The 24,800-nt window shown below is 37.0% G+C and overlaps 2 protein-coding genes across 5 annotated transcripts in view; one reads left to right on the top strand and one right to left on the bottom strand.

Moving 5' to 3' along the window:
- The window catches only part of MAN1A2 (mannosidase alpha class 1A member 2), a 185,368-nt gene that overhangs the window by 22,464 nt on the left and 138,104 nt on the right, over nucleotides 1-24,800 (bottom strand). Inside the window, exon 12 of one of the 4 annotated variants that reach the window (XM_059884659.1) lies at nucleotides 10,173-16,048. The exons of 1 other annotated variant lie outside the window; for it this stretch is intronic. In XM_059884659.1, coding sequence (XP_059740642.1) covers nucleotides 15,916-16,048 — 133 coding nt within the window. In that variant the 3' untranslated portion in view covers nucleotides 10,173-15,915. Of the gene's footprint in view, nucleotides 1-10,172; nucleotides 16,049-22,502; nucleotides 24,760-24,800 lie in introns of those variants that run through there. 2 more of the 4 variants (NM_001206877.1, XM_059884658.1) reach the window with 2 other exon arrangements.
- On the top strand, nucleotides 1,705-4,688 carry LOC132344805 (ran-specific GTPase-activating protein-like). Its single transcript, XM_059884942.1, has 2 exons — nucleotides 1,705-1,731; nucleotides 4,368-4,688. The coding sequence occupies exons 1-2, from the start codon at nucleotides 1,705-1,707 to the stop codon at nucleotides 4,671-4,673; spliced, it is 333 nt and encodes a 110-aa protein (XP_059740925.1). The 3' UTR covers nucleotides 4,674-4,688.

Below are 24,800 nucleotides of genomic sequence, written 5' to 3' on the forward strand. Positions count from 1 at the left end.
CCAAAGTACTGGAGTTTCAGCTTTAGCATCATTCCTTCCAAAGAAATCCCAGGGCTGATCTCCTTCAGAATGGACTGGTTGGATCTCCTTGCAGTCCAAGGGACTCTCAAGAGTCTTCCCCAACACCACAGTTCAAAAGCATCAATTCTTCAGCGCTCAGCCTTCTTCACAGTCCAACTCTCACATCCATACATGACCACAGGAAAAACCATAGCCTTGACTAGACAGACCTCTGTTGGCAAAGTAATGTCTCCGCTTTTGAATATGCTATCTAGGTTGGTCATAACTTTCCTTCCAAGGAGTAAGCATCTTTTAATTTCATGGCTGTAGTCACCATCTGCAGTGATTTTGGAGCCCCCCAAAATAAAGTCTGACACTGTTTCCATGTTTCCGCATCTATTTCCCATGAAGTGATGGGACCAGATGCCATGGTCTTCGTTTTCTGAATGTTGAGCTTTAAGCCAACTTTTTCACTCTCCACTTTCACTTTCATCAAGAGGCTTTTGAGTTCCTCTTCACTTTCTGCCATAAGGGTGGTGTCATCTGCATATCTAAGGTTATTGATATTTCTCCCAGCAATCTTTATTCCAGCTTGTGTTTCTTCCAGTCCAGCGTTTCTCATGATGTACTCTGCATACAAGTTAAATAAGCAGGGTGACAATATACAGCCTTGACGTACTCCTTTTCCTATTAGGAACCAGTCTGTTGTTCCATGTCCAGTTCTAACTGTTGCTTCCTGACCTGCATACAAATTTCTCAAGAGGCAGATCAGGTGGTCTGGTATTCCCATCTCTTTCAGAATTTTCCACAGTTTATTGTGATCCACACAGTCAAAGGCTTTGGCATAGTCAATAAAGCAGAAATAGATGTGTTTTTTTTGGAACTCTCTTGCTTTTTCGATGATCCAGCAGATGTTGGCAATTTGATCTCTGGTTCCTCTGCCTTTTTTAAAACCAGCTTGAACATCAGGAAGTTCACGGTTCACATATTGCTGAAGCCTGGCTTAGAGAATTTTGAGCATTACTTTACTAGCATGTGAGATGAGTGCAATTGTGTAGTAGTTTGAGCATTCTTTGGCATTGCCTTTCTTTGGGATTGGAATGAAAACTGACCTTTTCCAGTCCTGTGGCCACTGCTGAGTTTTCCAAATTTGCTGGCATATTGAGTGCAGCACTTTCACAGCATCATCTTTCAGGACTTGAAATAGCTCAACTGGAATTCCATCACCTGCACTAGCTTTGTTCGTAGTGATGCTTTCTAAGGCCCACTTGACTTTACATTCCAGGATGTCTGGCTCTAGGTGAGTGATCACACCATCATGATTATCTGGGTCGGGAAGATCTTTTTTGTACAGTTCTTTACTTAGACTGAAACCAAGCTCCACCCAAGGGCCAACAAGTTTCAGAGCAAGACATACGACGCAAATTCTCCAGAAACACAGAAACATAGCCCTGAGCTGCAATATACAGGCTGCCCAAAGTCACACCAAATCCACTGACATCTCAAAACTCATTACTGGACACTTCATTGCACTCCAGAGAGAAATCCAGCTCCACCCACCAGAACATCGACACAAGTTTCCCTAACCAGGAAACCTTGACAAGCTACCCGTCCAACCCCACAGCTAGGAAACTCCACAATAAAGAGGAACCACAAACTGCCAGAACATGGAAAGGCCACCCCAAACACAGCAATATAAACAAGATGAAGGGGCAGAGAAATACACAGCAGGTAAAGGAACAGGATAAATGCCCACCAAACCAAACAAAAGAGGAAGAGATAGGGAATCTACCTGATAAAGAATTCTGAATAATGATAATGAAAATGATCCAAAATCTTGAAAACAAAATGGAGTTACAGACAAATAGCCTGGAGACAAGGATTGAGAAGATTCAAGAAAGGTTTAACAAGGATCTAGAAAAAATAAAAAAGGGTTAATATATAATGAATAATGCGATAAATGAGATCAAAAACACTCTGGAGGGAACCAACAGTAGAATAACGGAGGCAGAAGATAGGATAAGTGAGGTAGAAGATAGAATGGTAGAAATAAATGAAACAGAGAGGAAAAAAGAAAAATGAATTAAAAGAAATGAGGACAACCTCAGAGACCTCTGGGACAATGTTAAATGCCCCAACATTCAAACCATAGGAGCCCCAGAAGGAGACAAAAAGAAAGACCATGAGAAAATACTTGAGGAGATAATAGTTGAAAACTTCTCTAAAATGGGAAAGGAAATAATCACCCAAGTCCAAGAAACCCAGACAGTCCCCAGTAGGATAAACCCAAGGCAAAATACCCCAAGACACATATTAATCAAATTAACAAAGGTCAAACACAAAGAACAAATATTAAAAGCAGCAAGGGAAAAACAACAAATAACACACAAAGGAATTCCTTATGGGATAACAGCTGATCTTTCAATAGAAACTCTTCAGGCCAGGAGGGAATGGCAGGACATACTTAAAGTGATGAAAGAAAATAACCTACAGCCCAGATTACTGTACCCAGCAAGAATCTCATTCAAATATGGAGAAATCAAAAGCTTTACAGACAAGCAAAAGCTGAGAGAATTCAGCACCACTAAACCAGCTCTACAACAATGCTAAAGGATCTTCTCTAGACAGGAAGCACAGAAAGGGTGTATAAACTTGAACCAAAAACAATAAAGTAAATGGCAAAGGGATCATCAGATCAGATCAGATCAGTCGCTCAGACGTGTCCGACTCTTTGCAACCCCATGAATCACAGCACGCCAGGCCTCCCTGTCCATCACCAACTCCCGGAGTTCACTCAGACTCACGTCTATCGAGTCAGTGATGCCATCCAGCCATCTCATCCCCTGTTGTCCCCTTCTCCTCCTGCCCCCAATCCCTCCCAGCATCAGAGTCTTTTCCAATGAGTCAAGTCTTCGCATGAGGTGGCCAAAGTACTAGAGTTTCAGCTTTAGCATCATTCCTTACAAAGAAATCCCAGGGCTGATCTCCTTCAGAATGGACTGGTTGGATCTCCTTGCAGTCCAAGGGACTCTCAAGAGTCTTCTCCAACACCACAATTCAAAAGCATCAATTCTTCGGTGCTCAGCCTTCTTCACAGTCCAACTCTCACATCCATACATGACCACTGGAAAAACCATAGCCTTGACTAGACGAACCTCTGTGGGCAAAGTAATGTCTCTGCTCTTCAATATGCTATCTAGGTTGGTCATAACTTTCCTTCCAAGGAGTTAGCATCTTTTAATTTCATGGCTGCAGTCACCATCTGCAGTGGTTTTCGAGCCCCAAAAAATAAAGTCTGACACTGTTTCCACTGTTTCCCCATCTGTTTCCCATGAAGTGATGGGACGGGATGCCAAGAACTTTGTTCTCTGAATGTTGAGCTTTAAGCCAACTTTTTCACTCTCCACTTTCACTTTCATCAAGAGGCTTTTGAGTTCCTCTTCACTTTCTGCCATAAGGGTGGTGTCATCTGCATATCTGAGGTTATTGAGATTTCTCCCGGCAATCTTGATTCCAGCTTGTGTTTCTTCCAGTCCAGCGTTTCTCATGATGTACTCTGCATACAAGTTAAATAAACAGGGTGACAATATACAGCCTCGATGAACTCTTTTCCCTATTTGGAACCAGTCTGTTGTTCCATGTCCAGTTCTAACTGTTGCTTCCTGACCTGCATACAAATTTCTCAAGAGGCAGATCAGGTGGTCTGGTATTCCCATCTCTTTCAGAATTTTCCACAGTTTATTGTAATCCACACAGTCAAAGGCTTTGGCATAGTCAATAAAGCAGAAATAGATGTTTTTCTGGAACTGTCTTGCTTTTTCCATGATCCAGCAGATGTTGGCAATTTGATCTCTGGTTCCTCTGCCTTTTCTAAAACCAGCTTGAACATCAGGAAGTTCACGGTTCACATACTTTTTAATAATTACCTTAAATGTAAATGGGTTGAATGCCCCAAACAAAAGACAAAGACTGGCTGAATGGATACAAAAACAAGACCCCTATATATGTTGTCTACAAGAGACCCACCTCAAAACAACGGACACATACAGACTGAAAGTGAAGGGCTGGAAAAAGATATTCCATGCAAATAGAGACCAAAAGAAAGCAGGAGTAGCAATACTCATATCAGATAAAACAGACTTTAAAACAAAGGCTGTGAAAAGAGACAAAGAAGGACACTACATAATGATCAAAGGATCAATCCAAGAAGATATAACAATTATAAATACATATGCACCCAACATAGGAGCACTGCAATATGTAAGACAAATGCTAACAAGTATGAAAGGGGAAATTAACAATAACACAATAATAGTGGGAGACTTTAATACCTCAGTCACACCTATGGATAGATCAATTTCTTGTAGATCAACCACTACATCACGCCGATGATGGAGCTGAAGCCGAACGCAGGCAGCGACCATGCCTGGGTCTGGAATACCCATGCCGACTTTGCCGACGAGTGCCCCAAGCAGGAGCTCCTGGCCATCCGCTTCCTCAACGCCGAGAATGCACAGAAATTTAAGACGAAGTTCGAAGAATGCAGGAAAGAGATTGAAGAGAAAGAAAAAAAAGAGTCCGGCAAGAATGACAGCACTGAGAAGGTGGTGGAGAAGCTCGAGGCGCTATCGGTGCAGGAGGGTGAGCAGCCCCAGGACGCAGCAGAAAATTAACAAGGAAACACAAACTTTAAATGATACAATAGACCAGTTAGACCTAACTGATATCTATAGGACATTTCACCCCAAAACAATAAATTTCACCTTTTTCTCAGGTGCACATGGAATCTTCTCCAGGATAGATCACATCCTAGGCCATAAATCTAGCCTTGGTAAATTCAAAAAAACAAATCATTCCAAGCATCTTTTCTGACAACAATGCAATAAGATTAGATCTCAATTACAGGAGAAAAACTATTAAAAAATTGCAACATATGGAGGTTACACACTGCTGAATAACCAACAAATCACAGAAGAAATCAAAAAAGAAATCAAAGTATGCATAGAAACGAATGAAAATGAAAACACAACAACCCAAAACCTGTGGGACACTGTAAAAGCAGTGCTAAGGGGAAGGTTCATAGCAATACAGGCATACCTCAAGAAACAAGAAAAAAAGTCAAATAAATAACTTAACTCTACTCCTAAAGCAACTAGAAAAGGAAGAAATGAAGAACCCCAGGGTTAGTAGAAGGAAAGAAATCTTAAAAATTAGGGCAGAAATAAATGCAAAAGAAACAAGAGAGACCATAGCAAAAGTCAACAAAGCCAAAAGCTGGTTCTTTGAGAAGATAAATAAAATTGACAAACCATTAGCCAGACTCATCAAGAAACAAAGGGAGAAAAATCAAATTAATAAAATTAGAAATGAAAATGGAGAGATCACAACAGACAACACAGAAATACAAAGGATCATAAGAGACTACTATCAGCAACTATATGCCAATAAAATGGACAACTTGGAAGAAATGGACAAATTCTTAGAAAAGTACAACTTCCCAAAACTGAACCAGGAAGAAATAGAAAATCTTAACAGACCCATCACAAGCACAGAAATTGAAACTGTAATCAGAAAACTTCCAGCAAACAGAAGCCCAGGACCAGATGGCTTCACAGCTGAATTCTACCAAAAATTTAGAGAAGAGCTAACACCTATCCTACTCAAACTCTTCCAGAAAATTGCAGAGGAAGGTAAACTTCCAAACTCATTCTATGAGGCCACCATCACCCTAATACCAAAACCTGACAAAGATGCCACAAAAAAAGAAAATTACAGGCCAATATCACTGATGAACATAGATGCAAAAATCCTTAACAAAATTCTAGCAAACAGAACCCAACAACATATAAAAAGATCATACATCATGACCAAGTGGGCTTTATCCAAGGGATGCAAGGATTCTTCAATATCTGCAAATCAATCAATGTAATACACCACATTAACAAATTGAAAAATAAAAGCCATATGATTATCTCAATAGATGCATAGAAAGCCTCTGACAAAATTCAACATCCATTTATGATAAAAAATCCTCCAGAAAGCAGGAATAGAAGGAACATACCTCAACATAATAAAAGCTATATATGACAAACCCACAGCAAACATTATCCTCAATGGTGAAAAATTGAAAGCATTTCCCCTAAAATCAGGAACAAGACAAGGCTGCCCACTCTCACCACTACTATTCAACATAGTTTGGAAGTTTTCGCCACAGCAATCAGAGCAGAAAAATAAAAGGAATCCAGATTGGAAAAGCAGAAGTAAAACTCTCACTGCTTGCAGATGACATGATCCTCTACATAGAAAACCCTAAAGACTCCACCAGAAAATTACTAGAGCTAATCAATGAATATAGCAAAGTTGCAGGATATAAAATCAACACACAGAAATCCCTTTCATTCCTATACACTAATAATGAGAAAATAGAGAAATTAAGGAAACAATTCCATTCACCATTGCAATGAAAATAATAAAATACTTAGGAATATATCTACCTAAAGAAACAAAAGACCTATATATAGAAAACTATAAAACACTGGTGAAAGAAATCAAAGAAGACACAAATAGATGGAGAAATATACCGTGTTCACGGATCGTAAGAATCAATATAGTGAAAATGAGTATAATACACAAAGCAATCTATAGATTCAATGCAATCCCTATCAAGCTACCAATGGTATTTTTCAGAGCTAGAACAAATAATTTCACAATTTGTATGGAAATACAAAAAACCTTGAATAGCCAAAGCAATCTTGAGGAAGAAGAATGGAACTGGAGGAATCAACCTGCCTGACTTCAGGCTCTACTACAAAGCCACAATCATCAAGACAGTATAGTATGGTACTGGCACAAAGACAGAAATATAGATCAATGGAACAAAATAGAAAGCCCAGAGATAAATCCACACACCTATGGACACCTTATCTTTGACAAAGGAGGCAAGAATATACAATGGAGAAAAGACAATCTCTTTAACTAGTGGTCCTGGGAAAACTGGTCAACCACTTGTAAAAGAATGAAACTAGAACACTTTCTAACACCATACACAAAAATAAACTCAAAATGGATTAAAGATCTAAACGTAAGACCAGAAACTATAAAACTCCTAGAGGAGAACATAGGCAAAACTCTCTCCAACATACATCACAGCAGGATCCTCTATGATCCACCTCCCAGAATATTGGAAATAAAAGCAAAAATAAATGGGATCTAATTAAACTTAAAAGCTTCTGCACAACAAAGGAAACTATAAGCAAGGTGAAAAGACAGCCTTCAGAATGGGAGAAAATAATAGCAAATGAAGCAACTGACAAACAACTAATCTCAAAAATATACAAGCAACTCCTACAGCTCAATTCCAGAAAAATAAATGACCCAATCAAAAAATGGGTCAAAGAACTAAATAGACATTTCTCCAAAGAAGACATACAGATGGCTAACAAACACATGAAAAGATGCTCAACATCACTCATTATCAGAGAAATGCAAATCAAAACCACTATGAGGTACCATTTCACGCCAGTCAGAATGGCTGCGATCCAGAAGTCTACAAGCTATAAATGCTGGAGAGGGTGTGGAGAAAAGGGAACCCTCTTACATTGTTGGTGGGAATGCAAACTAGTACAGACACTATGGAGAACAATGTGGAGATTCCTTAAAAAAAAAAAAAAAAACTGGAACTAGAACTGCCATACAACTCAGCAATCCCATTGCTGGGCATACACACCAAGGAAACCAGAATTGAGAGACATGTGTACCCTAATGTTCATCGCAGCACTGTTTATAATAGCCAGGACATGGAAGCAACCTAGATGTCCATCAGCAGGCGAATGGATGAGAAAGCTGTGGTACATATACACAATGGAGTATTACTCAGCCATTAAAAAGAATACATTTGAATCAGTTCTAATGAGGTGGATGAAACTGGAGCCAAGTACAGAGTGAAGTAAGCCAGAGTGAAGTACTACAGAGTGAAATAAGCCAGAAAGAAAAACACCAATACAGTATAATAATGCATATATATGGAATTTAGAAAGATGGTAATGATAACCCTGTATGCGGGACAGCAAAAGAGACACAGATGTATAGAACAGTCTTTTGGACTCTGTGGGGGAGGACGAGGGTGGGATGATTTGGGAGAATGGCATTGAAACATGTATATTATCATATGTAAAACGAATCACCAGTCCAGATTCAATGCATGATACAGGGTGCTTGGGGCTGGTGCACTGGGATGACCCAGAGGGAGGGGATGGGGAGGAAGGTGGGAGGGGGGTTCAGGATGGGGAACACATGTACACCTGTGGTGGATTCATGTCAATGTATGGCAAAACCAATACAATATTGTAAAGTAAAAATAAATAAATAAAAGTTAAACAAGCAAATGGCAAAAAGTAATTCTCTTATATCCTTGCCACAAAAAGATAACTGCTGTTAACTTTTTTTCTTCCTCTGTGTGTTTTAACAAAATGTTCTACCATACAGTTTTAAAACTGATTGGTTCACATATATTAATATATTTGTGTGTCATTAATAACAAAACTGCATGAACACTTCATGAAATGATACATGATGAAATTGAAAAACCACTTTGGGGATCATCCAATGCCTTAATCTTACCCCATTTTGGTTTCATTTCCTTACATATAAAACAAGGAAGTTTTAGAACTAGTTTTCTTGGTTCTTTGCTGACCTGAACCTCTTTATTAAATTTTTCCTACTCCTTTTGGAATTATTACTCCAATCTGTTGCTAATGAACATAATTAAAAAATAGCAACTAACATTGCAAGCTTATTTCAGCCTGGATGCATGGATTTTTCATATTTAATTCTCCTAAAAAATCTGTATTATCTTCCTTTTACAGATAAAAAATTGAGATTTTCTTAGGGTTAAGAAACTGAAATTCTCTTGAGGGAAGGACAGAATGGGAAATTATTGCTCAATGGTTACAGAGATTGTTTGGAGTGATGAAAAAGTTTTGGAAATAGATACTGGTGATGGTTGAACACCACTGTCAATGTAATTATTAACACTACTGGGTTATACACAAATATGGCTAAAGTGGCAAACTTTATATTTAATTACAAAAAAATTTTTAAGATATGTTAGGTCAGCCAACAGGACCCTTTTTTTTTTTTTTAACAGCCTTAATGAGGTACAACTGGCATAACATGCTGTGAATTGAAGCTGTATATGGTATGATATATGCATAGACTGTGTAATGATTACAAGTCAATAACACATTCATCACCTCACATACATTTTTTGGTGTGAGATGGTGTTAAACCTTCTAGTAACTTTCAAGTATGTTTCCATGTTGTTAACTTTCCATGTTGTTAACTATAGCCATCATGCTATACATTACATCCCTTCAACTTATCTTACAAATGGAAGTTTGTACCATTTGACCAACATCTCCCCACCCCTCAGACTCTAGCAATCACCAGTGTACTGTTTCTATGAACCCATACTCTTTAACATGAATGCTATTTGCACGTTGATAGTGTTTTGTAACCCAGTGAAATAGTGGTGAAAATCTGATACCTGACAGAGGCTCAGATTTTATAAAATAGTCACTCAAGCTTCTGAAAAGATAAGTCCACAATTAATTTTAATACATCTAATAGTTCAAATTTCCTAGTTTAAAATTTTGATCATTAAAATCCACTGTGGCAGGAAGATTAATTCAGGGATGTAAACTGATTTATTTTGGCTTTATACTATCCTATTTGATGATTCAGGGGTACAGTTTTAAATATCCTGTGCTTTTACAGTATTGATAGGTTAAACCACTATCTATATTATAGCTGACTCTATTCCTCAAGTCCCATAGGCCTGTTTTCTGCTCAAGAATCACTTAAGAAGAATCAGATAACAGAAAGAGATCCAGTGATTATGTAATTTTTAAGCTTGATGGTCTCAGAGGTTGGACTAGACTAGATGAAAGTCACACAGGCCTATAGTTTGTTTTCTTAAAATTAGATGGCATGAAAATTTCATCTGGCAAGCTCTTCATCTTTCTATAACATTGAGGAATATTAAGATTAGCTGAACCAAAAGAAATGCTCTCTGAATGTTCCCATAGTCTCCCAACTGAAAGTCCAAGTTGTTCTAGAAACAGGAAGACTGAACTGTGCTGTCATCAATGGGTACAAATAAAGGATAAACAGACTTTTCACTTAAAGAACATCTTTATTTAACCTTTAATATACAATATTACCTTTAATTTATAAAAATTACGTATGGAGGACATAACTGGAAATCACTTCAGGAGTGGCCGGTGGGTACCGATTTAGGAGGTTATACTTGCCCCACTTATTAGTTTAGGGAAAAATTATACCAGTGAATTTGAGACCAGTAAGATTGAGAAATGGCATTTCAACTTCTGAATCCAGTATTAAAACTGAGGATGCTTTATTCAAACTATCCAACAAAAACTAATTTCTAAATTTTCTAAAAAATAACTTTTCCCAAGAGGTGAGCTTATCTCCATGGATTTTTCTGGTATATAATTTGCAGTAGAAGTCTGTAGCTTTCAAATAGCTGCAATACATATTTAATTATTTAAAATCTTCTGCAGATTAACATGTATGTATGTGGTGTATGTGTCTGTGTACTCACACTTATATTCACACTGAGTCACACTGAGCCGAAGCCATCTGTATTGTGTGCTGGACCTAGAAAGGTAATTCATTTATGGTGTGTGTCCCCCCTGTCATTCTGAGTACAGGCTTCCCCTTTCTAGGATTTCCAAACAGTGAAATATTTGGTAAACTTCTTTGTGAAAAAAGCTATCCTCAAGAAGCTCAGTGCACTGCAATGTACATACGTACTAGCAATGTGGTGGGCTCAAAGGTTAAAGTGGATTAGTTGTTAAACAGTTAAAAGGCTGAGGATGCTTTAATTTAAATATAATGCACACTGACATTATGAAATACTTTTGACTTGAAAAAGGATTGACCAAGTGCAAGAAGAGGAAGGGAACTCTTCTTCTGGACACATCTTTTTCTCTGCATTCCTCAGATTTAGGCTGTTGCAGAGGCAACAAGGGCAACAGTACCTTTCTGCAGTCTAAAAAGGAAGAGTAGTTGCCAAATGGCAACTGAGCCACATAACCCATTTTCTGTTGCTTAAAATTTTTTCAGGAGATTGACTTCTGTAGCACAAAGGTCAGAAATATAATTTCCTATTCTTGTCATAGGGCCCTAAGAGTATTCAAGTGGAGGAATTTTTGCAGCTCCAGCCATCCAGAGTCCTGGTCCAAAGGTCAATGAGCAGGCAGAACCTGGAGCAAATGTACTAATTCTGATACCACAGAGATCCTTCCTTTTACATGGAGACTCTGGAATTGTGGCATTAAATGATAAGAAAGGATAAGGGCTGACAGCATATCCCACAAACAAACAAAATGCCTCCTTCAAGATAGTTGTACCATACTGAAACCTGAACAGCCTCCAGAGGATAGCTATTTTCAAGACAACAAATATATAGCTTTAGGTTACACAAATACATATGATCATACATACATGACTTTTTTTTGCTTTAAAAATGAATTATGTATTCAAAACAGATAAAAGATGAATATCAAAGATTATAGGGTTTTACACAAATTAAAATTGAGATCAAGGGGTAACAATTATGATCCATGGGCCAAATCTAGTCCTCCATGTTCCAGAAAATAAAGTTTTACTGGAAAACAGCCACCGACACCCCTTTCTTTACATGTTTTCTATACTTGCTTTGATGGCTCAACAGCAGAACTGAGTATAGAGACAGAGACTGTATGGTTCACAACGCCTGAAATATTCACCATCTGGCTCTCTGGAGGAAAGCATGCTGATCCACAGATCACAGACAACATGACCTGAATGAGCTGAAGGAACAGAAAATCATCTTCATCAATGTTCTGGAACCAAGTACATTAAAATATCTCCAGATCATATCTGGTTACTCAAATATTCTGCTTAAAATCTGTGCAGCCAAAAGTAGTTAACAACAGTGTTCATTAATTAACAGAGACAATACTAAAAATCTTTCTGTGTATCATTGTATTTATGTATATATCTATATAAACAGTGCATTAAGATATGAGCTAGCCAATCCGAGTGTAAGGAAACCTAAAGAAAAATAAGAACTCAAAATACCATTACTAGGAACTGTTATTAGGAACTTAGAAATATTTCAGTATATTCTTCTTTTATATTTAACAGCATGAGACCATTACTAGGAACCACAGCAGAGTGTAAACAATTTACAACTAACTGCAAATTTTACCCATTTAATTATGTGACAAAATTTTTTGAATATAAAATAACCAGCATTTCTATAAAACATTAACTTTTAATTATGTAATTAAAGTGATAATAGCAAAATAAGAATGTTTTTATTTCTAAAGTAGATATTTTAATCAAAGTTGCATCAGAAATCAAGTATTTCTTTTGACATTTTTCAAGAGACTTTAGTTATTAACTACAATTATAGCTGTTAGTAGTATATAGTAACACATTGTTTAAAATATATTATAAACCATTTCTTCTTTAATTTAAAGGAAATATAAAATTAAGGACTTTGTAACATGAATCATACTGAAAAAACACTTAAAATGGTATGAACAACTCTTATACAGAAAATGCCACTGGAATCACAAAGTGTTCTAACACTTGAAAGTGCCGAGCACAGTGCTTGGCACACATTAGGTATGCTGTGCTTGTTCACTCACTCACTCACTCACTCACTCATTCATAAGGAATCCACGCCTAAGGAGAAACTCCAAGGGCAAGCACAACAAATTTTACCAACAAATTTGAAGTTCTGACAAAGACTTTGGCAATGGAGAATGGGAGAGGAGATGTTAATGATCAAAATTTCCAACTGCTTGGTTAAAATCTACCAACTAAAGCCCTGGGTTGTCCTAGAGAACATCACAGAGAATCAGGGTCAATATTCCACAACAGGAATATATTCCTTCAATACCCAGGTTTTGCTTTTACACATAAACATTTGCTCAAAGACAACAATAGTTAGTGTCAGACATAAGACAGCACATCTCTGCAACCCACCAGAAAGTAAGAATCCTGTGACTGGGTACCTATTTTTCTGCACTGAGACTTCTTTTTGGTTGGGACCACATTCTCTTGGTTTTAACAACTTAATACTGGTTTGAACCAAAATCGTGATTCTAAAATTCTAAAAGAAAGAAAAAATAAATATATAAGGTAGCGGGGTGTTTAACATCTATTTTTTTCTCTTGTATACCAAATGATCTATCTACTGTGCACATTTGTGCCAAAGGAACAAAGTAACGTGTCTGCTTTTGAGGAGGCACCTGGAAAGGAGCATTTCTAGGCTCTTTGCAGAAGGTCTTAAAAATATAACGAATGTTTAACCTGAGTCATAAGGTCTACAAAATGCAAAGGACTGTAAAGGACAGAAAAAAGTAAAGAATACTCTCAGAAACTAGCAGAATATGGGAATAATATAGGATAAGGATTGATCTTGGAGAAAAGAAAATTTTAAATCCTTAACAAAAATAAAACATGAAACTGGCAACTCGTAGCTGACTTAAATGTAATTGCCTTTGGTATTCAGAGAAGAAAAAAAAGAAAAAGGAAGCAATGTCATAAGCTCTAGTCTTCTCACCATCACAAGGAAGATAAGGAGATGATGAAGACTCTTCCTTTGTCCCTCTCAAGAGTTTTTGTTTGTACCAGAACTAGCCATGCTCATACACCTCTCAGTCTTCTCTTGAGCTCCAGAAAGACAAACAGAGCACTTGGTGTGGGGGTTTTGTCTTCTCACTCCTTGAGAAGTTCCTGGGGAACAAAAAGGTTCCTTCACTCTGCATTCTTCTAAATGAAGTGAGGAAGTGTTCACTGCCATCTACAGAGCTGTTCTGGGTCTTTTGCCAAGTCAAGTTATTCATTTTTTTTAAGTGACTCATAAGTGGGCTTGTGCTATTTTTAGGAGCAAAGCTAATGTTTTTTGAGAACCAAACACTTTCCCTTTCTCTTCTAAAGTTAGTCATCTACCCTTTTCATTTAAAATTTTTAGTTTTTCAACTAGTAAAAGATATTACAATTTCAAAATATGTACTAAAATTTAAGTTTCCTAAAGATTTAAATAATGCAACTGGCTCTACATCCTTACTTTCTATGTATAGTGAAAATCTTGAGGGGGTTATCATTTATGGATCATCTTCTGAACTATGTGAACTGTTTGACTATCTGTGATATAAGATGAACACCCTTAAAATATTTAATCATATTAATTTACTAAATCTTTTTCCAATGTAAACCTAACACATGCTAATAAAAAATTTTTTAAAAACTATCAAAATAAGACAATAAACCTTCAGAACTCTAAAGTGGGCTTCCTACACATTGCTTTTTGAAATCTTCAAATTCATAGTAAATATTAGACTAATATTTAGTAGTAGTAGACTACTACTACTACTCCCAACTATTACTGCCAATGGAAGCTGTTTGTATTAAGTGTAAGGAAGAAAAAGCATCTTGTACTGTGACATAAATTTAAGGGGCAGAAAATTTATAAGCCTTATTTACCTTTTAGTTCCTGATAAAATTTAAGTTATTCCCCCACAAATATAAAGAAATATTGCAAAATCTATTGATGGTAAGAGAAAGCCCCTTAGATATATTTCAAATTTAGTGTATTATAATTAAATTATACCACATTTTAATTACTAAATATTATTTTGAAACTACTCTAATTCTTTGGATTTATATAAATATCCTTGGAGAAAAAAAGTTGAATTTATTTTTTACATAAAATGTTTATGAAAAGCTCACTCATCTGATGGGATAATAAAGGATCCCCTATCCCTAAAACAGTTAAGGAAGTTTCAATACATTTTGTTTTTGATTTAATAAATTGTGAAAGTAATCTGGTTCATCAAGGTAAATTCAGAGCTGCATAACAGTGCAGTGAATTTTGTCAAGCCACACAAAGAGCTGAAAATTGAGGGAGTCTACTAAGGTCAAAGTGAACGAAATTTACTTGGTAGATTTGCTGGTTTGAAAAAATAATCTCCTACCAACAAAACCAAGGCTTTCTCTTAGAACAGGTTTCAAGGCAACAAACTGCAGCATTTTCCCCACTTTTTGTCATGCTACCAACACGAGACTGAACAACATACACGGAATTCCAAACCCAGGCTCGTAAGTAGTGGTGATGATAAATAGTAGTTTCAATGATTCCATATGGAGACAAAGACTTGAAGAGTATTCTTTGTGAATCATGTCCCCAGAGAAATCAAATTTAACCAAGAAATTTTAACAGACTAGATTGTGATTTGAAATGGCTGCCAGTCTGCATCTAATGGGAACTTGAAAATTCAGAGAGGGATAGGTATTCTGTTTCTTTTTTGAGTCTTCCTGTGGCCTATGCAGTTACATTGTTCTTTTGCTCTTGTTTATTTTAATCCATTCCATTATTAAAAATGGAGGGGAAAAGAGGACAAACAATGTGTAAATATTGTGACTTGAGAGCTGCTCCACAGAGGAAACAAATGTGTAATTGGTTTCAAAGGCCATCTCCAACTCCTACAAGGTGCTCCACATTCTTGGCTTATTCTTAGGAAGTATAGCCTCCAGATTCCAGGACTCTAGAAACAACAGCAACAGGCATAATTTTTCAAGTGACCATCTCATTAAGAATCAAAGCACATCAGGTCTCTGTCCTACATACACCAGAATATGTTTTGGTCAGGTATAAAATGGAATCATTTCAAAGTTGAAATATCTACAAGTTGAAAAGTCTTGCAGGGAATAGTCATGTTTCACCCTGCCATGTTGACTTAAGAGGTCCAGGTTTTCAAAAGGCCCCTCTCCAGACTAGTTTCTGTAGTGGTCCATGTAAACAAAACACAGGTGAGAATGGTCTTTCTGGAGCTGCATTCATCGAACAGCAGGATTTCTTGAAAGTGTGGTGTTGGCTAAATGCAACACGGGCAGAGGGTGAGCCTCTGTATTAAATACCCAGTGGTCTAAAGGTAAAAGGTCATCACCGGAGAAGAGCAGATACAAATACCTGAAAATTTAAAGGAAAAAAAAATGAGTTTCAACTAGAATTCAACAAGATCAGGTGATCTCAGTTATAATGGAAGAGTACACCAGTAACCTATTTTGAGAACTTTGATGAAAAACATGCCAGAAAATGAACCTCAGTCATTCAAATGATGAAAAACACAAAAGCAATGTATTCCAGAAAAGTGAATAAAATCCAGTAAGATGAACAACTAGACCTCTGAAAGAAGGCAGTTAAAAGGCAAATTCCACATACCTGTCTGAAGCACATAAAACAATAATGCTATAAAATGGCATAAAACAAACCAATCCATGGTTTTTTACAGACATTCTTTTAAAGTTCAGATATAATATCAATCATATGTTTTGGCAACTTACAGAGATCACAGTATAACTACAAATTAATGTGTGTGTGTGTGTGTGTGTGTGTGTGTGTGTGTGTGTGTGTGTGTTAGTTGCTCAGTCTTGTCCGACTCTTTGGGACCTCATGGACTGCAGCCTGACAGACTCCTCTGTCCATGGGATTTCCTAGGTAAGGATATTGGAGTGGGTTGCCACTCCCTCCTCCAAGGTATCTTCCCAACTGAGGGATCAAACCCGAATTAATAAACACTAAAGAAAGTAAGTGAAGCATTATTATTTGGACACAGCAATGACTTTATATACTCCTAATACATTAGTTTTTATAGTTCTTGGAGAAGATACTGCAAACTGTTCAAAAAAAGTTCTAGAAACATTATGGATTTACAGGAAGGTTAATCATTTATTAGTCTTTCTTAATAGGTAATAGCATTGTTTATATGAAGACATATATATTTACACCTCTCCATGAACACTGCAGGGCACAGGGGTAACTTAGAAATTTAAAATAGTTTACACAACAATTCTTACCATGATAGGTAAAAATATCATATGTATATCACATTATATATTAGAATTGGGCAAATTCCAATATGAATTCTATTACGGGGTTATCAAAGTGAGCAGAAAACAACCATAAAGAGTTGGCAATCTGGGTTATAACTCTTGATCTTAGCAGTAAGTAGCTGGGCTTTACTTATAAGGCTTTGGTGAAGAATTCCTTTACAGTATTTTAGCTAAACTTTCTTTATTTTAAAAATAGGCACATTAACATCTTTTCATTTTACTGTTATAGTTCTTGGTGACAGAGTAAAACCATATGGCACTGAGGTAAATGGAGGCTGCTTATCAACTGTGTAACTGGTGAAGCTGGAACAGAGAGTAACAGGGCCTCTACTTTCACTCTGATCCCAGACCTTGAGATCTGCTTGACTAACTTACTCACCAGGTAACAGGCAGAGAAGCTGGAACTGAAAAAGGCTTGGATGAACATAGCAAGAGACTCCGCTGAGTCTGCTTACTGTATGGAGATGAGAAGCACACGCTCTCTGTGTTCTGGGCACAAACATGTCTAGGAGAGCTATGTTCTGTGCAGTTTCATGTCTTTTGGCTAAATGTGGGCTAATGTAGCAGGCTCACTCTAATTGTAACACTTCTTGGGAGAGGAGTAGGTGAAGGAATAGAGAGAAAATGCAGTTTCTTGTAAAATGATTTCTTTACATTGGCAAGTGCTATAGAAGTACCTTATGTAAATACACAAAAAGCTTTAGATAACAGAAAGTGGTATTTTATTTTTAAATAATCATGAAACAATCTTAATAAAACTGTAGTGGGTTGAGTAGCCCCCCTATTCCCCAACTCATGTCCATCTGGTGCCTCAGAATGTCACTTTATTTGGAAATAGGGTCTCTGGTATATAATTAGTCAAGGATCTGAAGAGGAAACCATCCTTGTAGTGTGGGCCCTAAAACCAATGGCTTCAATCTGTACAAGAGAAAGGACAGCGAGTGATCTGGACCCAGAGACATGAAAATCATGTGAAGGCAGAGGCAAAGACTCAAGGAACACCATCCAAAGAACACCTTCAGAGGAAAATTATTTCAGACTTCTGGACTGCAGAGGTGTGACAGAAAAACTTCTGTAATGCCACCAAGTCTGTGGTGATTTGTTACTGCAGCTCTAGGAAATTAATACAACTTTCATGCCAAGCCTCCAGAGGATTCCTCTGGACCTTAAGCAGAGGTTTGGATGAACTACTTGGAGAGTCAAATAGGCCCTAGACAGCAGGAGGTAGACTATAGATATATATTTAAAATTTTATTTTATTTTTTTTAACATATTTTATTTTCTACATTTATCTCATCCTTTAACTTTATAAAAATTTTTATTCTTTGGTAATGCTTAAATAATAGTCAGATATTAATTTCCATTTCTAGATTACTTTTTCTTTAAAATAGATGGTTTTCTCTCCTCATTCTTTTTTTTTTTTTAACAACAAAAAACCTTTATTTTGTTGTATATAAAACCAGAACATTTTTTACATAGATAATTTGGACCTCAAAGATATGTTTTTTTTTTTTTTTTTTTTTAATTTTTTAATCCACCACAGGTATACATGTGTTCCCCATCCTGAACCCTCCTCCCTCCTCCCTCCCCATACCATCCCTCTGGGTCGTCCCAGTGCACCAGCCCCAAGCATCCAGCATCGTGCATTGAACCTGGACTGGCATCTCGTTTCATACATGACATTTCACATGTTTCAATGCCATTCTCCCAAATCATCCCACCCTCTCCCTCTCCCACAGAGTCCATAAGACTGTTCTATACATCAGTGTCTCTTTTGCTGTCTCGTATACAGGGTTATCGTTACCATCTTTCTAAATTCCATATATATGTGTTAGTATACTGTATTTATGTTTTTCCTTCTGGCTTACTTCACTCTGTATAATAGGCTCCAGTTTCATCCACCTCATTAGAACTGATTCAAATGTATTCTTTTTAATGGCTGAGTCACCATTGTGTATATGTACCACAGCTTTCTTATCCATTCATCTGCTGATGGACATCTAGGTTGCTTCCATGTCCTGGCTATTATAAACAGTGCTGCGATGAACATTGGGGTACACGTGTCTCTTTCCCTTCTGGTTTCCTCAGTGTGTATGCCCAGCAGTGGGATTGCTGGATCATAAGGCAGTTCTATTTCCAGTTTTTTAAGGAATCTCCACACTGTTCTCCATAGTGGCTGTACTAGTTTGCATTCCCACCAACGGTGTAAGAGGGTTCCCTTTTCTCCACACCCTCTCCAGCATTTATTATTTGTAGACTTTTGGATCGCAGCCATTCTGAGAGGTTTGGATGAACTACTTGGAGAATCAAATAGGCCCTAGACAGCAGGAGGTAGACTATAGATATATATTTAAAATTTTATAGCAAAATAAATGTTTGAAATTAAAGTAAAATAGCTAAACAACTCATGTCAAGGCCATGGTACATTATTACTGACAGAGATTTTTAACTTGGATTTTAAATACAGAACAACCAGAGAAGTGTGATCTTTGCTATGAAAGTTGAGAAAAGTCTAATTCAAATTAGCTATCAGACTACCAGATCCTCTAATAAGGATTTTTTATGACTACAGTTCAAAGTTGGAGATAACAGATGACAAACAGCATTGCCAAAGGCCTGTAAGTATATAAAAAGGTGCTATTAAGTACCTCAGTTTTACTGGATGTCTTGCTTGCTTTTTAGAACTATTTTAAAATGCTGTTCACATATACCTCTTTTATCTATAAAGACAAGACATTCAGAGGAGGTGATGGTACCAGAAGTAATCTCAACTAAGTGTTGGTAGCATTCACTACCAACAAATAGGAAAGTTTTACAGTCAAACAGGAAAGAACAGTCAACCAAATCTGAGAAGAAACATTTAAGTGTCTATGGAGAAATGCTAAGGCTAAAAAAGAACCAACTACCAAGCTACTGTGTTCTTTACTTAATTCTTTATGTTTATCAAATGAGCCTTGCTGACTTGTTTATTCTCTTCCACAACTACCAGGGGCAGTGTTCACGGTATTATGGATAGATGCTACAACCCTAAAGGCTTGCACTAGGGACTACAACTAACTCACAAGAAAACCTCAGACTGTTTGAAAAATTATTTACTTAAATCTTCCATTTCATTTATACTCCTAATGTTTAAATAATGTCTTAGGATGGATAAATTGAAGACATGCAGTGGAAATTATATTCTAAAAGATGATACATTAAAATATACAATTATTAACCTCTCCAAAAGATCTGTCCCTCTCTGCCTTTCTTAAATCTAAAAGTTGTTTCCTAGTGGGAAGGGATGGGGAAGGAAAAAACATTGAAACAAACATGGCAGTATTGTGGATTCAAATCCATTTTTTTGAAAGATAAACTGGAAGTGGAACATTTGTGATATTAAGACCCAAAGGGGCTGGGAAAAATTCCTCTTCCTCTCCTTTAAGGGGTCAAATAATTTAGGGTGACTTTCCTATAGGTCAGAGAACACTGAAACTACATAAACAGTTGGGATTATTTCATATAACAAAAAGTCCAGATGTAGGTGGTAATCTTGGTTAAAGATTAATGAAAAAATATTAATTTTTTTCCAGGTGCCAAAAGGCCTTATCCCTTTTTCCCTTTTCTTAGGTCACTGCCTTGAGAAAACTTCTAACTGTCCCTTTGATACATATGTAAATCTTTTTTTAAAGCTTCATAAACCTCTTGCCTGTGTTACAATTCAGGAATGTTTTTCTTAAAATGCCTGGGAGCCATGCCTCTGAAATATAAACATCAAGGAAGACAGCACCCCAATCTCTCTCTCACTGTGAGGTTAGCTTAGGAAACTTCCTCTAAGCTCTAATTAACCCCTTGTGATAAATATAGAAGTATTATTTTTCCTTTGGATAAAGAGAATTAACACACATGGCCTCCCCAGTTACCTTATACCTTATGAATTCAGAATGAACCAAGTATAGCAAATGGTGCTGTCAAGAAACTACCCGTTTCTCATTACACTGCCTTTGTACCTTTGTCAGAAAAATGTCTTCCCACCACTTCCTATATCCTGTTTCAAATATTTGTCCATCAATTATTACTGTCTATTTCACCAATACCACACTGTTCTAATTATGATAGCTTTATAGTAAGTCTTGAAATCAGGCAGTATTAGGCTTTCAACTTTGCTTTTTTTGAAACTTGTTTTGGTTAGTCTAAGTTTTGTATTTCCATATGAAATTTAGAAACAGCTTATTAATTTCTACCCAAAAGAACCTCCAGGAATTTTGATTGGGATTATGTAACTACAGAATAATTGAGGGAGAGTTGACAATACTGAATTCTCAGAACCACAAAGAGAATCTCTCCATTTATTTAGATCTTTAATTTCTCACAGCAGTGATTTTTAGTTTTCAGTGTACAGGTCTTTAATGTGTTTTGGCAAGATATCCCTAAAATTTCATATCATTTCATATGCTATTACAAGGGGAAATTTTTCAGTTTCAATTTCTTGATTGCTCACTGCTAGTATATATAATTGATTTTAATATATTAATCTTCTGTCCACAACCCTGCTAAATTAACTTACTAATTCTACTAACTTTTTGAGAAACTCCATAGGATTTTTAAAGATGACAATCATCCTCTACAAAAAAAAGTCTTTTCTTTTGTCTGGCTGCAGATAGAACCTCCATTACAAGGCTAAATAGAAGTGAAGAGAACAGATATCCTTGTCTTGTTCCTAATCTTAGGAGGATCTTAGTTCTTCAGTATGATGTAACTATACATTCTTCATACATGCCATTTATCAAGTTAAGAAAGTTCCTTTCTATTTTTTGTTTGCTAAGAATTTTATCAGGAATGGATATTGGATTTTGTTAAGTGATTTTTCTGTCTATTGAGGTAAGCATATAGTTTTTGTTTTACAGTTCATTGACTGATTTTCAAATGTTAAATCAAGCCTCCATACTTGGAATAAACCCACTTGGGTCATGATGTATTAACTATTTAATATGTTGTTAGACTTGATTTGCTAAAATCTTGTTTAGCTATTTTATAGTTAACTATATGCAGGTCAGGAAGCAACAGAACTGGACATGGAACAACAGACTGGTTCCAAATAGGAAAAGGAGTACGTCAAGGCTGTATATTGTCACTCTGTTATTTAACCTATATGCAGGGTACATCATGAGAAACGCTGGGCTGGAAGAAGCACAAGCTGCAATCAAGATTGCCGGGAGAAATACCACCCTTACGGCAGACAGTGAAGAGGAACTAAAAAGCCTCTTGATGAAGGTGAAAGAGGAGAGTGAAAAAGTTGGCTTAAAGCACAACATTCAGAAAACTAAGATCATGGCATCTGGTCCCATCACTTCATGGGAAACAGATGTGGAAACAGTGTCAGACTTTATTTTTTTGGGCTCCAAAATCACTGCAGATGGTGACTGCAGCCATGAAATTAAAAGATGCTTACTCCTTGGAAGAAAAGTTGTGACCAACCTAGATAGCATATTCAAAAGCAGAGACATTACTTTGCCAACAAAGGTCCGTCTAGTCAAGGCTATGGTTTTTCCAGTAGTCATGTATGGATGTGAGAGTTGGACTGTGAAGAAAGCTGAGTGCCGAAGAATTGATGGTTTTGAACTGTGGTGTTGGAGAAGACTCTTGAGAGTCCCTTGGACTGCAAGGAGATCCAACCAGTCCATTCTAAAGGAGATCAGTCCTGGGTGTTCTTTGGAAGAATGATGCTAAAGCTGAAACTCCAGTACTTTGGACACCTCATGCGAAGAGCTGACTCATTGGAAAAGACTCTAATGCCGGGAGGGATTGGGGGCAGGAGGAGAAGGGGACGACAGAGGATGAGATGGCTGGATGGCATCACCGACTCGATGGATGTGAGTTTGAGTGAACTCCGGGAGTTGGTGATGGACAGGGAGGCCTGGCGTGCTGCGATTCATGGGGTCGCAAAGAGTCGGACAGGACTGAGTGCCTGAACTGAACTGAATTGAAGTTCATGAGGGATATTAGTCTTGCTTTCAACGAAGACTCTGTCATTGTTATATTTGCTCCTTTTTGCCTAACTTGTCTTTTCCGTCTGGTTGCTTTTAAGATTTTTTTCTTTATCACTATTTTTGAGCAATGTGATTACAATGTGCCTTGGGTGAAGCATTTTTTATGTTCCTTTTCCTTGAAGTTTAGTCTGCGAGTATAGTATTTGCAGCAAGTTTGAAAAGACTGGGATCAGTTTTTCATCCATACCGCTGTCCTCTTCGCCAGAGACTCCACTTTCACATATTTTAAACCATGTGCAGTTGTTACACAGCTCACAATGCTCTTTTCATTTTTCTAAGATTCTTTCTTTTGTTGTTCTTGTTTCATTTTGATTTCTATTCCTATGTTTTCAAGTTCACTGACCTTTTTCTCCTGCAATGTCTAATGTGCTATTAATCCTATTTGGTATATTTATTTTCCAACCCAGACACTGTAGTTTTCATTTCTGGAAGTTTTATTTGGGTTTTAACATCTTCCACATCTGTACTTAATGTTTTGAATACACAGAATACAGTTATAATAACTGTTTTAATATTATCTGCTAATTCTAACATGTCTATGAGTTCCAAGTTAATTTCAATTGATAACCTCCGTGTTTGTTCCTGGATAGTTTTCTATCACTATAAATCTAAAGTTTTGTTCAGGAATATCATTAAGTTACTTGGAAACAGTTTGATCCTTTCAGGTCTTGTTTTTATGATTTGTTATGTAGATCCAAAGCTGTAGATTATTCCCCTCTACTGAGGCACAAGCTGGATTTAGAAAAGGCAGAGGAACCAGAGATAAAATTGCCAACATATACAGGATCATAGAAAAAGCAAGGGAATTCCAAAAAAAATCTACTTCTGCTTCACTATGCTGAAGCCTTTGATTGGGTGGATCACAACAAACTGTGGAATATTCTTAATGACATGAGAATACCAGACCATATTACCAGCCTCCTGAGAAACCTGTATGCAGGACAAGAAGCAACACTTAGAACTGGACATGGAACAAAAGACTGGTTCAAAATTGGTAAAGGAGTATGTCAAGGCTGTATACTGTCATCCTGCTTATTTAATTTATTTTATTTTATTTTATTTTTGCTTATTTAATTTATATGTAGAGTACATCATGCGAAATGCCAGGCTGAATGAATCACAAGCTGCAATCAAGATTGCCGGGAGAAATATCAACTATCTCAGATATGCAGATGATACAACTTTAATGGGAGAAAGTGAAGAGGAACTAAGAGCCTCTTTATGAAAGTGAGAGTGAAAAACCCGGCTTACAACTCAACATTCAAAAACTATGATCATGGCATCTGGTCCTATCACTTCATGGCAAACAGATGGGGAAAACATGGAAAGTGTCAGATTTCATTTTCTTGGGCTTCAAAATTACTGCGGACGGTGACTGCAGCCATGAAATTAAAAGACACTTGCTCCTTGGAAGAGTAGCTATGAAAAACCTAGACAGTATATTAAAAAGCAGACACATCACTTTGCTGACAAAGGTCCATATAGTCAAATGTGGATTTTTGGTTTTTCCAGTAGTCATGTATGTATGGATGTGAGAGTTGGACCATAAAGAAGGCTGAGGGCCGAAGAATTAATGTTTTCGAACTATGGTGCTGGAGAAGACTCTTGAGAGTTCCTTGGACAGCAAGGAGATCAAACCAGTCAATCCTCAATAAATCAACCCTGAATACTGATGCTGAAAGGATTGATGCTGAAGATGAAGCTCCAATACTTTGGCCACCTGATGTGAAGAGATGACTCACTGGAAAAGATCCTGATGCTGGAAGATTGAGGGCAAGAAGAGAAGGGGGTGACAGAGGA

This window comes from Bos taurus, chromosome 3 (assembly GCF_002263795.3).
Source record: "Bos taurus isolate L1 Dominette 01449 registration number 42190680 breed Hereford chromosome 3, ARS-UCD2.0, whole genome shotgun sequence".
Lineage (NCBI taxonomy): Eukaryota > Metazoa > Chordata > Mammalia > Artiodactyla > Bovidae > Bos > Bos taurus.

What these genes read in the sequence shown, in the direction of transcription:
- LOC132344805 (XM_059884942.1), top strand. Translation starts at nt 1,705, where the DNA reads ATGAAGGGGCAGAGAAATACACAGCAG. An exon ending in GGCAGAGAAATACACAGCAG is followed by an intron (nt 1,732 to 4,367) that starts GTAAAGGAACAG and finishes AATTTCTTGTAG; the next exon opens with ATCAACCACTACATCACGCC.